We start from the raw sequence: 12,486 nt of genomic DNA on the forward strand, positions 1-12,486 counted from the left end.
GTGTGTGTGTGTGTGTGTGTGTGTGTACCACCCAGAGGAAGTGTGTGTGTATGTGTGTGTACCACCCAGAGGAAGTGTGTGTGTGTGTGTGTGTGTCTGTGTGTGTGTGTGTGTACCACCCAGAGGACGTGTGTGTGTGTGTGTGTGTGTACCACCCAGAGGAAGTGTGTGTGTGTATGTGTGTGTACCACCCAGAGGAAGTGTGTGTGTGTATGTGTGTGTACCACCCAGAGGAAGTGTGTGTGTGTGTGTGTGTGTGTCTGTGTGTGTGTGAAACCCCCCAGGACATCAGCCAAATTTGAGATTTGCTGCTTAAGCGGACATGTTTTTCCCAGTCTGATACCTGTTTAAACTATGGCATTTAATAAAGAGAGGCTGCCCTTAACTCATTAAAAGTGTTACAACAACAGTAATATCATGGAGAACCAGTTCTTAAAAAGCACAGTTAATCACAATTCATCCTTGGTAAAGTAACTGGGAGCCAAAATAAATTCTATCCTCTAAAAAAAACTGGCCCTGAAGCCTATTTACTTACTGAAAATTCCTCTGACAGCTCAGACGTGAAGATGCCGGTGAACATAAGGTCCAGGTGCTTGTTTCTCTGTTGGCCCGGGGCCTCCTCCTGCACTTTGGGGCTTGTACCCACTTGAGTTCAGCCACCAGGGAGAATGGCGGCCAGAGGAGACCGAGGTTGGGAGACCTCTTCCTGACGCTCGACTGGATTTTCTGGCAGAGGCCGAACGTCCCTCCACTAGAGCTCCTGACCACCCTTCCCTCCTCGGAGCTCCAGCTCCTGCAGGGGCGGTTACAACTTCCAGCTGTTGCTGATATGCCTTAATCCCGCTAATAGCCCTGCAAGTAGCCCTTCATTTAAATCTCCTGAGCTATGGAGTCGGATTCGCTTTCCTGCAGGGACTCCAACTAATTAGTCCATAATAAGAAACTCCTGACTGGTGTCAGCTAGGACCATGATGTCCTGATTCGCTGGTCACTGATGGACATTATATTAGTGCAGGTATTCCATCAGTATGGCTGGAAAATAATACGACTGAGTTCCTAAACTAAAGGCCGAAAACTTGTACCTTCAAATTTCATTGCTTCCTCAAAGTCAACACCTTAGGATGCTTTAATATCTATTCCAATAATGGCCAAGCACGTTAAAATGGCCTGAGGTTGCCTTTTAAGGTTTCCTTTAGTGTTCGTATTATTTGGAATAATGTCAATCCTTCTTCGATGGCAGATCTGATACGGATCAACAGGCAATATCATATACATATATGGAAATTAGCAATAATTTCATGATGTTTGTATGCAAATGTCACTAATTGCCCTCAAAATGTCTTTTATAGCTTGTTTTTCTTTTCTTTTAAGCTAGGATCCAATCAAGGTTCATGAATTGCTTTTGGTTGTCTCTTTAGCGCTTTGGGGGAGGCAGAGATGTGACCTTATGTGTGTAACTGAGATCCAGTGCGTGCGTAACACCATAAATATAGGAACTCACTCGAATGGGACTTCAGGGAAGGTTAAGTGTTTGGGGCATTGCAAAGGACACAAGTTGGGTGTGGGAGATGAGTCAGCCATTCGTAAGGGCCATTAAATCAGTGTGACTAGTCGGCATTTTCCTTTTTCATGTTAGGACACACAGAAAATAATATTTCCATAGCACGCTGGGTTGAACAGACAGGGCTTCTTTGGGGGCTGTCTGGGGCTCTAGCTGCCTCAGGTCCCCTGTCCCAAAGGCTGGGGGACCTACATTTGCAGTACACCTTGGAAATGTTCAGACCAAAAGTATGGCAACTTTTGCCAAAGTTTCCAGGCTTCTTTATGTCCTGGGGTATTTTTTATTTCCAACCCCATTCCTTGAGCTAATCTTGTGTGTTTCTCCCTCAGCAAAGTCTCAGCTAGAGTCTTGCTCTGTCCGTTCAGCAGCCACATATGCCCATTAACCTGAAAACACAACGACAGGAGAGGCCTTTTTCCATGTTATTTATTCACAGTCAACTAGCTTCACGAGGGGGAAAAACAAATTAGTCAGAGCTTTTGGGGGAGGCGTAAGGGGATGGGTGGAAGGCTGGGATTTTAAACAGAAAATAATCTTATAAATGGTTAGATGAAAGATTGACAAATATCCATTAAAAAAAATAGTATCCTCTGAGGGTAAGTGAGGAAGATAAAATCATCATGAATAAAATAAATTAACAACTCCTGATCATTGCATTCCTCAAAACCAAAGTCTCTGAAAATGGTTTGCATTTCAGACTGCTGCAATTTGCAGACTTATGTGATATATATCTATTTCCAACACAGAAAAGTAAAGACAAACACTAAGCAACAGATGAATACAATGTAGGGAAAATTGAGCACATGAAAATAGCTGTCATCTGGTAGCAAAAATAGAGGTATGCCAATGTTAATATCAAAATTAAAGACATTCAAATACATTACGCCAATACATTGGAACTATCATTCCTAAGATCATAAGAACAACTGCTTATTGCTCCTACTCATAACTAAAAGCTCTGAGGAAATCCTGTGATAGCTGGAAGGCATAACTTACAGAGTATGCAGTAGACCTACGACAAGTTTCAACAGCCAAATAAAAACTGTATACTTTATCATTTTTCTCTTCGGGATGACGTTGTTAATAGTAGGCTAAGACCACTCATCATAAGTCTGAGGAATACAGATGGATAGCGCTCGCGAAGCCCAAGCCAATGATTTACTGGAAGTAGTTAAAGGTAGAATGTGAGAAAAGCAGCAGCCCAAATGAAGCAAATATATTTTTTTAAAAGTTGGTTTGTCTACTTTTCTCTCCCAGAGAACCTCACAGGAAGCACAGGAGGCCATGAGGGCTTTCTGGGCATTCTGTGAGGACCTGATACATAACGGACGGTTGTCCTAAAGTGAACTCCACGTGTTTAATTAGTTCCAGAACCAGCCTGGCTTCTGGGAGGTGCATGGCATGGAGGAGCTGCACTGAGGCTTTGATTATTGAGTTTGACTCCAGGAAATACCAGCCTAGGCTTTGGGGCCTGGGGAGGGAGTAACCTGGTGCCAGGCTACCCTGGAGACGGTGGCTCCTTCCTGAAGCATGTCCCGCAGCTTCAGATAACTGGCAGGGGCAACAGGAACACTGGAAGTGTAACGTGGCTGACTGTACAAGGTCCCATTTCCAAGAACAGCTGTGCAGTTCACCATACATTTGGGATGGGATGATAAGGAATGAAATGGAGGTTACAACATGTACCTCAAGTGATGCAGTGATTGGCATTATGCAATCGGGAGATTCAAAATCCAAAGTCAATTCTACCTCAATTCTTCCCAAACAATGCCATGTTTCTGTTTTCTTCATCCTAAGAATATAAAATGTCCTTGAGATACAAATTAGGTGAGAGCAAGGGAATTTGAGGATTATAATAGGATGCATCACCAAGCTGCTTAAATTTCAGAAAAGCCCTTTATAGATGTAGGTACTAATAGACTTTAAAATTTGCATACATATTCAAATTCAGCCCCACTCCCATCTCAAATAAGATGACTACAAAGGTGATATTTGGTCCCTTGATCCTCGTGATTACAAAATGAAACATAAGATCAACTGAAATAACAGCATCAGGACAATTAAAGACTTTCCAAAGACTGCATGACAAAGCTACGTCCATTCAGGCTGCATGTTTTCTTTCTGTTTTGTTTTGAGCCAGCCCCTGGAGTAGGCCTATAACAGTCAGTAGTACTCAAGTTCTACATTTACCTTCACACTGTGAAAACTAGATTTGTTTTCCCCTGGAGTATCTTCCCGTCTGTGAGAGCAGAATTTAGAGACATGTTTGAAAAGAAAAGAACAAAGCACATAACCAAAGAATTTGATTGGGTCAGTTAACTGCTTAGAAATGGAAATGATATTCGAACTGTGTTCATCTTGACGTCTTGATACATGGAATGGACGAAAGCAATATTTAATGAGTCGTGTATTGTTTTAAAATGCTAGTCACTTGCAGATTCCAAAAGGCTACTGACCCACTTTAAATAACTCTCCATTTTGAAAGTGCAATACTCTCCAACTAGTTATTTGGTGTGACATTGAAAAATCATGCATTCTTTTTTCCATTATTTATTCTACTTTTCACTCATAGCATTCTCTGAAATTATTTAAATACCTAAAAATGTTTTCTGGAGAAATCTTTTTACACACCACTTTACTTGATATTACATAAAATCGTCATGGACTTTAGAGGAAAAGGCTTCAAACGTAGGCTTTGGTTTTAAAGTAATCTGGGCAGAAGTTAGAATTGCTTTGATCACACAATTCAACTACTGCACAAATTCTATTATAGTAATTGGAAATAACACATTTAAAAAGGCGAAGTTTCTCCTTTCAGCAGTTATAGTCTGTATTATTCAAGACTGCTGCAAAACTCACAAAAGAGTGATATGAATAAGAAGAAGTGTAGGAAAGCGATAAGACACTTAAAGTTTTACCAGGACATAACACAAAGGAAGAGCATCAATTCTCTACATTTGTCTATAAGGCAGGTGGTCAAACTTTTCATACAAGATCTAAAATATGGTGCTTATTGAGAGGTAGAAAATACCAAAACACTATTTAAGAAAAACATGTTGAATTATTTAAAACAATCAGTTACTTCGCTAAACTTTTGGAAAGTCAAACTGCCATGTTGAATGCACCCGTGTTTTACACTAAATTGGGACATTCCATATTCAACAGAGATGTGGTCAAACAGCGGAGGAGGCTAGAGGTGGGGTGGGAAGCAGAAAACAGTTTCTTAACTTGTAATGGATTCAGCTCTCACTAAGGAGAAATTTCCTACTGTCCGCCTGGGATTTCATTTTGACATTTAATTAACAGGGGTTTCTCGGATTATCAATTTTTCTGAGTAACGGTACAATTTTGCACATAAGGCAATGAAACTATAGGGAGGGATGAGTTCGAATGCTTCCTCTTTGAGAAGCTGCCATCTCCATCTTATATAAAAACATACACCCCACTAATCGCATACCATTCCCCCAAGCACGAAAACGCAAATGCAAATATTCTTCAGACTCCAGTACCAGCAGAATTGTTCTTCGTGAGCAATTCAAAAGCTGTCTGAGGCAAAAAGATATCTGAGCTACCACATTAAACCTGGGCAGCTTGCACACAGGTGAGTAACCCTTCGTATTCTTATTTCTTAACGCACCTGGGAAAGATGGATATTTTTTCCAACATAATTTTATAAGGCATACATTTAATTAGAATTTTCCTAACCTTTGGAAAATTAGTGTTAAAGCTTCTTTTTTAACCCACATGTTAACATTTAATCTTTCATTTTTATTAAATAGTTTATATATAAAAAGAAATCTCAAGGTGTTCTACATTCATATAAACAATTGTGATAACATTTGAAATTGTAAAGAAACCTACTGAAGAAAATATATACTTAAATACAACACTAAGCCAGGAAGCACAAGTGATTGTTCTAGGTGATGTTGTTTAAATATACAGACACAGGTTTGTGGCTTCAGAAAGCAAACACGGGAGAAGTACAAAGATGTATCGCTCTTTCCTCTTTTACCACAAGACAGGATGGTCCAGTTTGGAAAAACCAAGATCTTTCCTAAGCTCCAAATAGGTGCCACTGCTCACCCAAGAGTCATCGCTGGATTTCCTGTGAAAGTGAAAGAATTTGCTGAAGGCTCGTGACAAGACTGTCATAGTCTCTGTCTCCTTTTCACCCCGTTCCTCCCCCGCCCGCCCTCTCCAGCTTATCACTGGCACCTGCACCCCTGTCCCTGTGGTCCAGTACTGGACCAGCGAGGGAGCAGGAAGCCTGGAAACCGTTTTGCTGCTTCTGACTTTGACTTCTCCAACTTAGAGGCTGTGAGAAATGGGTGCTTCTGAGAGAAGTGGGTGAGGGTAGAGTCTGTCGTACAGAAAACAGGGCTGGGATGACAGCCACCACCTGGGTATGGCCACGTAAAAGTTACAAATCAATCACGTTGTTCAAATCAAGTGATCAATTAACAGTAAAAAGGAAAGAAATTGGAAGGGATTGGAATCACAGCCTGGAGTGAACAGTCTTGGTTCACTACTCTATGCATAGATAATATATTACATAGATCCAAATTCAAAAGGTACCAAAGAGTGGAGAGCTGAACGTTTTCTTCCTACTCCCAGCCTCCCAGTTCTCTGCAGAGACAATGATCTTAGCAGCTTCACTCAGAGAAATTCCACGTGTGTGAGCGTGCACGCATGCACACTCACATTCCACTCCTCTCCTATTTTTCATTCAATGGTAGCCCTGGATGGTCTTCCACCCCTTAAGTTTTTTTGTTTTTTTTGCGGTACGCGGGCCTCTCACTGCTGTGGCCTCTCCCGTTGCGGAGCACAGGCTCCGGACGCGCAGGCTCAGCGGCCATGGCTCACGGGCCCAGCCGCTCCGCGGCATGTGGGATCTTCCCGGACCGGGGCACGAACCTGTGTCCCCTGCATCGGCAGGCGGACTCTCAACCACTGCGCCACCAGGGAAGCCTTGAGTTTATATATATAACATATATATTAGAGATCCTTTTCCATTGTTACAATAAGGTCAGCAAACTACAGCCCAAGGGCCAAATCCAGCCTTCAGCCTACCTCTGTAACACCATTTTACTGGAACACATCATGCCCATTCATTTAAGTATTGTCTATGGCTGCTTTCACATTGCACAGCAGGGTTGAGTCATTACTACTGAGGGCTCATGGCCTGCAAAGCTAACAATATTCACCATTTGCCCTTTGCAGGAGAAGTTTGGTGACTTTGACAAAAAGGGCTTCCTTTTTTTCTTTTTAAACAGGTGCATGATAGTCCATTGTGGGGATGGACCATGATTTAACAAGTACGCTACTGGTGGGCACTGAGGATGTTGTTTTCAACCGCTAGCTATTATAAACAAAACATATGTTATTTTGTATGTGCAAGAGATTAGTTATATTAAAAATTCCTATAAACTGAACTTCTGCGCACTTGTAATGTTGACTGATACTGTCATATGCTTTAGAAACAAAAGTGAGGAGTGCCTATTTTTCCACATTCTCAGGATCATAGATTTTTATCACAATTGTTTTTCTATTCCAATAAAGGGATGTGTTTAAAAATAAATCAATCTGCATATCAGATACTTTACTATGAAACAAAGACGACTATCGCTGCCAGAGCTGTAGTTTCCACTTGAAATTTCCAGTGATGTTTTCGTGGCTCCTCAGTGAGTGTCAACGGAAACGTCCAAGTCCCCATGCTCCTCTGTCATCTCTGCCAGCGTCTAATTGGAACAGTTCCCGGACTGCTACTGCTGAACAATTCTCACCTTTTCTCACAGTTTTACTTGCCACATCTAATACTCTGATAATTTTACAGACAATCAAGAGGAAAAAGAACTGCAGCTGTGTTCAGTCCTTGTCCATTCCAGACCTAATTCTTACACGGTTGCAGTGACAGCCCAGATAACATTTTATATTTTGCATTTACATGTTAGTTCATCTCCCACAGAGCTCCACAGACTGTGTGAAGTCATTTTTGAGGTTTTTACATCAGATCAAGTTGATAAATCTCCTTATCTATCTCCTGAGACAGTTTGCTTATCCACAATTTTTAGTGATCCTAAAAATACTGTAATGAACCTCTTTAACAGATATTACCAAAATCAATTGATCAGTCTGTTAGTCTATCCATTCACCTATCCCTTGCGTTTATATAAAAAAAATAATTTAAGGTGTCTTATTTTTTAAATGTTTAAATGAAGTTATGAATATTCTGGGACAAAACTCTGGCCTACTGATCTTCAATCACTCATATTCTGAGTTTGTGAAATGATCAAAATCCACATCAACTTTAGGGGAAAGGACATAATACTTTGGGGATAAAACATAACTTGTTGCTATTTTGCTGTTTTGGAAATATACAATTTTATTGATGCAGCTGATAGATTAGTTGCTAAATCCTCCTAAACGTGTTTCTGTTGCCCATTAAAAAATAATAACAATCAAAATATCCCTGCAAACAACAACAAAATCCTGAAAAGAAGATTGGGAGGAATAGGTAGGGCAGGAGCTGGTTGCTTTTCTACCTGTGATTGTTCCATTGCTGATTTTTAAAAAAATGAACAAACTAAAAACCCCTAAAACCATATCAAGCCCTGGCCTGTAGGCAAGACAGCGAGGCCCCAGTCTGGGACATTCCACTGGGTCTCTCCACAGATCACCTATGTCCCCTGGGCCTTCGTTTCTTTGCAGTTAAAATAAAAGAGGGGGTGAAGGGCGGATGATCTCTGACGCCCCTTCTAAATCTTTCAGTCTGTTCTTAACGAGACCCTCCTAGCAAGCTATTTTAAAAATAATACTAAATGTTCCAAATCTAAGCCCCAGTATACTGGAACCTCTGCAATTCAAGAATTAGATTACTTGGAAGTTCTAGTTTGGTGAAGAACGGGGTGATAGCTAATTATCTCCATCACTGTGTAGAATCTACCCATTTGGGGGACCAACCTTAGACATGGCTTGAATAAGCTGGCCTGGTACTGGGAGCTGGGTGTGGTTGGTCTCGTTGCTTCTCCCACAAGCACTTACTGAGCACCTCTCTGCAAAGTCCTGGGAGAGGCCCTGGGAGAGACCAAGGAACGCAAAAAAAGGAGGGCTGCGCGGGGCAGCCTGGGGGCAGTGTCCCCACAAAGTCGGGCCTTCACAGAGGAGGGATGTCACCACTCTGAAGCAGGAAAAGGGCCGAGAACGCTCTCTCGTGGGGAGGGGACACCCCAGTCTGTTCTCTTCGCACCAGAAGCGTCAGGCGTCACCAGCACCTGCCAACAACGACCCACACGACCCCAGCTGCACACATACCTGAAAAACCGCGGCTGGTGCTCCACCTTATTTTCTTCCAAGACCCGCCGCCTTTCTCTCTGCAGCTGTTCAATCCTCTGCTTTTGTATTTCGGCCTCTTCTAAGCTCCCTTCTTCTAGAAACCTGAGGCATTGAGGGAAAAGATAAAGGAATAGAACACCCAAGAAATGTGACAATCATTACTATTAGGACTGCATGTGTGCAACACTGGATATGCAGAATACTCTCCTATACATAAGCCCCCTCCTCAACCCTTAAAACATTATTTGCAGGTAATGAAGGACAGTATTGTGCTCTGAACTGGTGATACAGACATGGTTCAAAAAATTATACCTATGAAAAGGAATTTGGGGTAAAATCTCCCTCTCTCATTCCCGTCTCCAGTTCTACCTGTTTCCTCCCCATCCCACCCACGTTCACGCCCCCCACCGCAGGTAATCCACCGTTACCGGTTTCTTGTGCATCCTTCTAGAGCTTCCTGATTCGTATATAAACACACATTAATATATATTTTTACCCCTCCCTCCCTTTTAAGAACATAAACGGAAGCAGGCAACACATACTGTCCATAATTTGGTATCTTGTTTTCTTTTACTTAACCATATACCTTGGAGCTGATCCTTGGTAGTACACAGATCTTTTCACTTTTAATAGATATATAATATTCAATTGTGTGGATACACCTGCATTTATTTTAAACAATTCCCTATTGATAGACATTTGGGATGTTCCCAATTTTTTACATTAATTTTTAAAATTAATGCTGCAGTGAAGGACTGTATATATCTGTCATTTTGCACATGTGTTAGTATATCTCTCAGGAGACAGTTCTAGAAGTGGAATTGCTGGGTTAAAGTGTGAGTTTGTAATATATCTATTACCAAACTGCCCTTTATGGGCATTACAGCAATTCACGTTTCCACCAGCAATGTTACTGAAGTGCCTCTTCCCTGTGGCCTCAGAGGGCATCAAACTTTTGAGTCTTTGCCATCTGATAGGTAAAGAAATGGTATGACAGCGTGGTTTTAAAATTTTGTGGGTTTTTTTGAGTAAGACCGAGCATCTTTTCATATGTTTAAGGGCTATCTGCATTTCCTATTTTGTGAACTGCTCATTTCCCTATGTCTATTTTTCTTTTTAATGGATTGATCTTGATTTCTAGAACGAATTCATGAAGTGAGCTGCAAGTATAGATTTCTCAGTCGTTAATCTTTTGACTCTGGGTATACACTTTATTTACTTTACCATGAAGAAGGGTGCTGGGTTTTTTAAAAATAAAGTCAAATTTTATCAATTTTATTTTATTTTTTGCCTTCTTGGTTTTGAGTCTTAATTAGAAAGGCCTTAGGAGAGAGATTCTTCTTTCTGTGTTACAGAGTTGGAAACTGAGGCTGAGAAAGGTTAGAAGACTTAGCGTATGCGACACAGCTCGTCAGCAGCAAACCTAGGATCAGAAGTTAGATTTCAGTGCATCAAAATAAGTTAAATTCGAGGGGTGGGGAGCTGGATGCTTTTACTCTTTCAAATACAGAGTAAGTTTTTCTTATTGCTGTATGCACTGAAACTCTTTAAAAAAAGACTTTTTTTTTCCCAATAGAAATGGGGTTCTACTGGTGAATAAAGGTCATGCCACACACAGATCTAAGCTGGGCTCCGTTCCTTCCACAAGATGGCTTAAAGTCTCCCTAGACCTCTGCTCTTGATGACAGAATCTCTCTCTCTTAGGCTCCTTTGGTGGCCTGGGAGATGTTACCAAGACTTTTTACAAAGAGTTTCACATCTCTGGAGATAAAGATCTGAAAAAAATCCTTACCTTTGGTCTGGCCTGAATCGAGTGTCAGTAGGTGGTAATAAAGACTTTAACAATGGATCCATTTCGTTTAATTCCAGTGCAAACTGTGTGAAGCCATAATATTGCTCATAGCCTTTTGGCATGGGATCTAAAAGAAAAAGAAATCATTCATCACTGACTTGCATTGCATTCACATCACATCTTAATTCCTTCACCTTTTTCATCTCAGACCAGCTACAATTTTTCTCTCTCGGCTCTAAACTCTTCCATTTCTATTAAAATATTCTGGCTCACAGAGAGGGGCTGAATTTTTCTCTATAAATTTTCTTCTCTATAAGCTTCCTGCTACCTACAAGCATAAGGCCTTCTTTGTGTGGTCCTACTGCAAATTTATTAAATACCAAGAAGTTTCTATAGAATTTAAGTTATAGAAATAATTTTGTTACTAAAATAAACATGTTAAAAAGAACTCTAGGTCCACTTTTCCTGACTAACAAGACTTTCACTCTAGAGAATCGTTTTTCATTTAAGAGATGTCAAATTCTCCTGAAACTCTGTCTGGTACCTAGAATAGTGTTGGACCCCTACCAAGAGGTCAATAAATATTATTATTATTATTATTATTTTCTTTTGCTGTACGCGGGCCTCTCACCGCCGCGGAGCACAGGCTCCGGACGCACAGGCCCAGTGGCCACGGCTCACGGGCCCAGCCGCTCCGCGGCACGCGGGATCCTCCCAGACCGGGGCACGAACCCGCGCCCCCCGCGTCGGCAGGCGGACTCCCAATCACTGAGCCAGCAGGGAAGCCCAGTAAATTTTATTCTTTACTTCCAGTCCTGCTCTTCTTTTCACCAATGCTTGGCCCCTCCAAATCTTACATATTTTAATTTTAAACCACCTCAGCAGAAGCCAGGAATAGAGATGGGATTATAATGGCAGAAACACTGCCAGCTGGAACCAAAGGGGACAGAGAAAACGGGACTGAATGAAGCAAGGCTGCTGGACTACTGTTATTTTACAGATGGAACCAGAGAGCTACGCAGCTGCAAACATGCATTGCCTTCAAGAAAAGGGAGGAATGACTCTAAAGGTGATTCAGAGATCATTGGGCTGCCACTCCCACCACAGGCCCAGACTACACAGATTCAGGGGGCAAGGCTGCCACTACCTCTCAAATGGCAGGGCCGCTGTGCAGCTTCAACATGCCCGGCTGCCACCACCCAGAGCCTTGGGGGGCTTGGGAGCCAGGCAAAGTCCCAGTGGGCCCAGAGGGTGGGGCATCGAGCCAATGAGGATGATCTCCAGTTTTTAGATCAACAGCATTTGCCGTGCTAGGTCTTGGACTCACTTAGGACCTGTCATTCCTTTCTTCTTTCCTCTTTCTCCCTTTGGAATGGGAACGTCTATCCTATGCCCATCCCACCACTGTGTTTTGGAAGCACATTTTGGTTTCACTGGCTCACAGCTGGAGAGGATGAATCATACCTCAAATCTCACCCGTACCTGATTTAGATGATATTTGGATGAGACTTTGGACTTTAGAGTTGATGCAGGAATGAGTCAAGACTTCTGGGGCTGCCGGGGTGGAATACACACATTTTGCACGTAAGAAGGACATGATCTTGGGAGGCCAGGGGCGGCATGTTATGGACTGGATGTTTATGTTCTCTCCAAATTCATATGTTAAAGCCCCACCCCCAGAGTGCTGTCTTTGGAGATGAGGCCTCTGGAGTAACGAAGGTTAAATGGGGTCAGAAGGGTGGGCCCTGATCTGGCAGCCAAGCCACGAAGGAGACTCCCACCAGAATCCGAATTTGCCAGC

General features: G+C 42.1%; 1 protein-coding gene across 4 annotated transcripts in view; it reads right to left on the reverse strand.

Moving 5' to 3' along the window:
* Positions 1-1,975: 1,975 nt before the first annotated feature.
* Positions 1,976-12,486, reverse strand: part of OSBPL3 (oxysterol binding protein like 3) — a 206,175-nt gene continuing 195,664 nt past the window's right edge. For all 4 annotated transcript variants that reach the window (XM_079931187.1, XM_079931186.1, XM_079931188.1 and 1 more), the window contains 3 exons: positions 10,686-10,812; positions 8,873-8,995; positions 1,976-5,666 (listed from right to left, as the gene is read on the reverse strand). In XM_079931187.1, coding sequence (XP_079787313.1) covers positions 5,570-5,666; positions 8,873-8,995; positions 10,686-10,812 — 347 coding nt within the window. In that variant the 3' untranslated portion in view covers positions 1,976-5,569. The remainder of the gene's footprint in view (positions 5,667-8,872; positions 8,996-10,685; positions 10,813-12,486) is intronic.

This window comes from Stenella coeruleoalba (genome assembly GCF_951394435.1).
Source record: "Stenella coeruleoalba genome assembly, chromosome: 9".
Taxonomy (NCBI): Eukaryota; Metazoa; Chordata; class Mammalia; order Artiodactyla; family Delphinidae; genus Stenella; species Stenella coeruleoalba.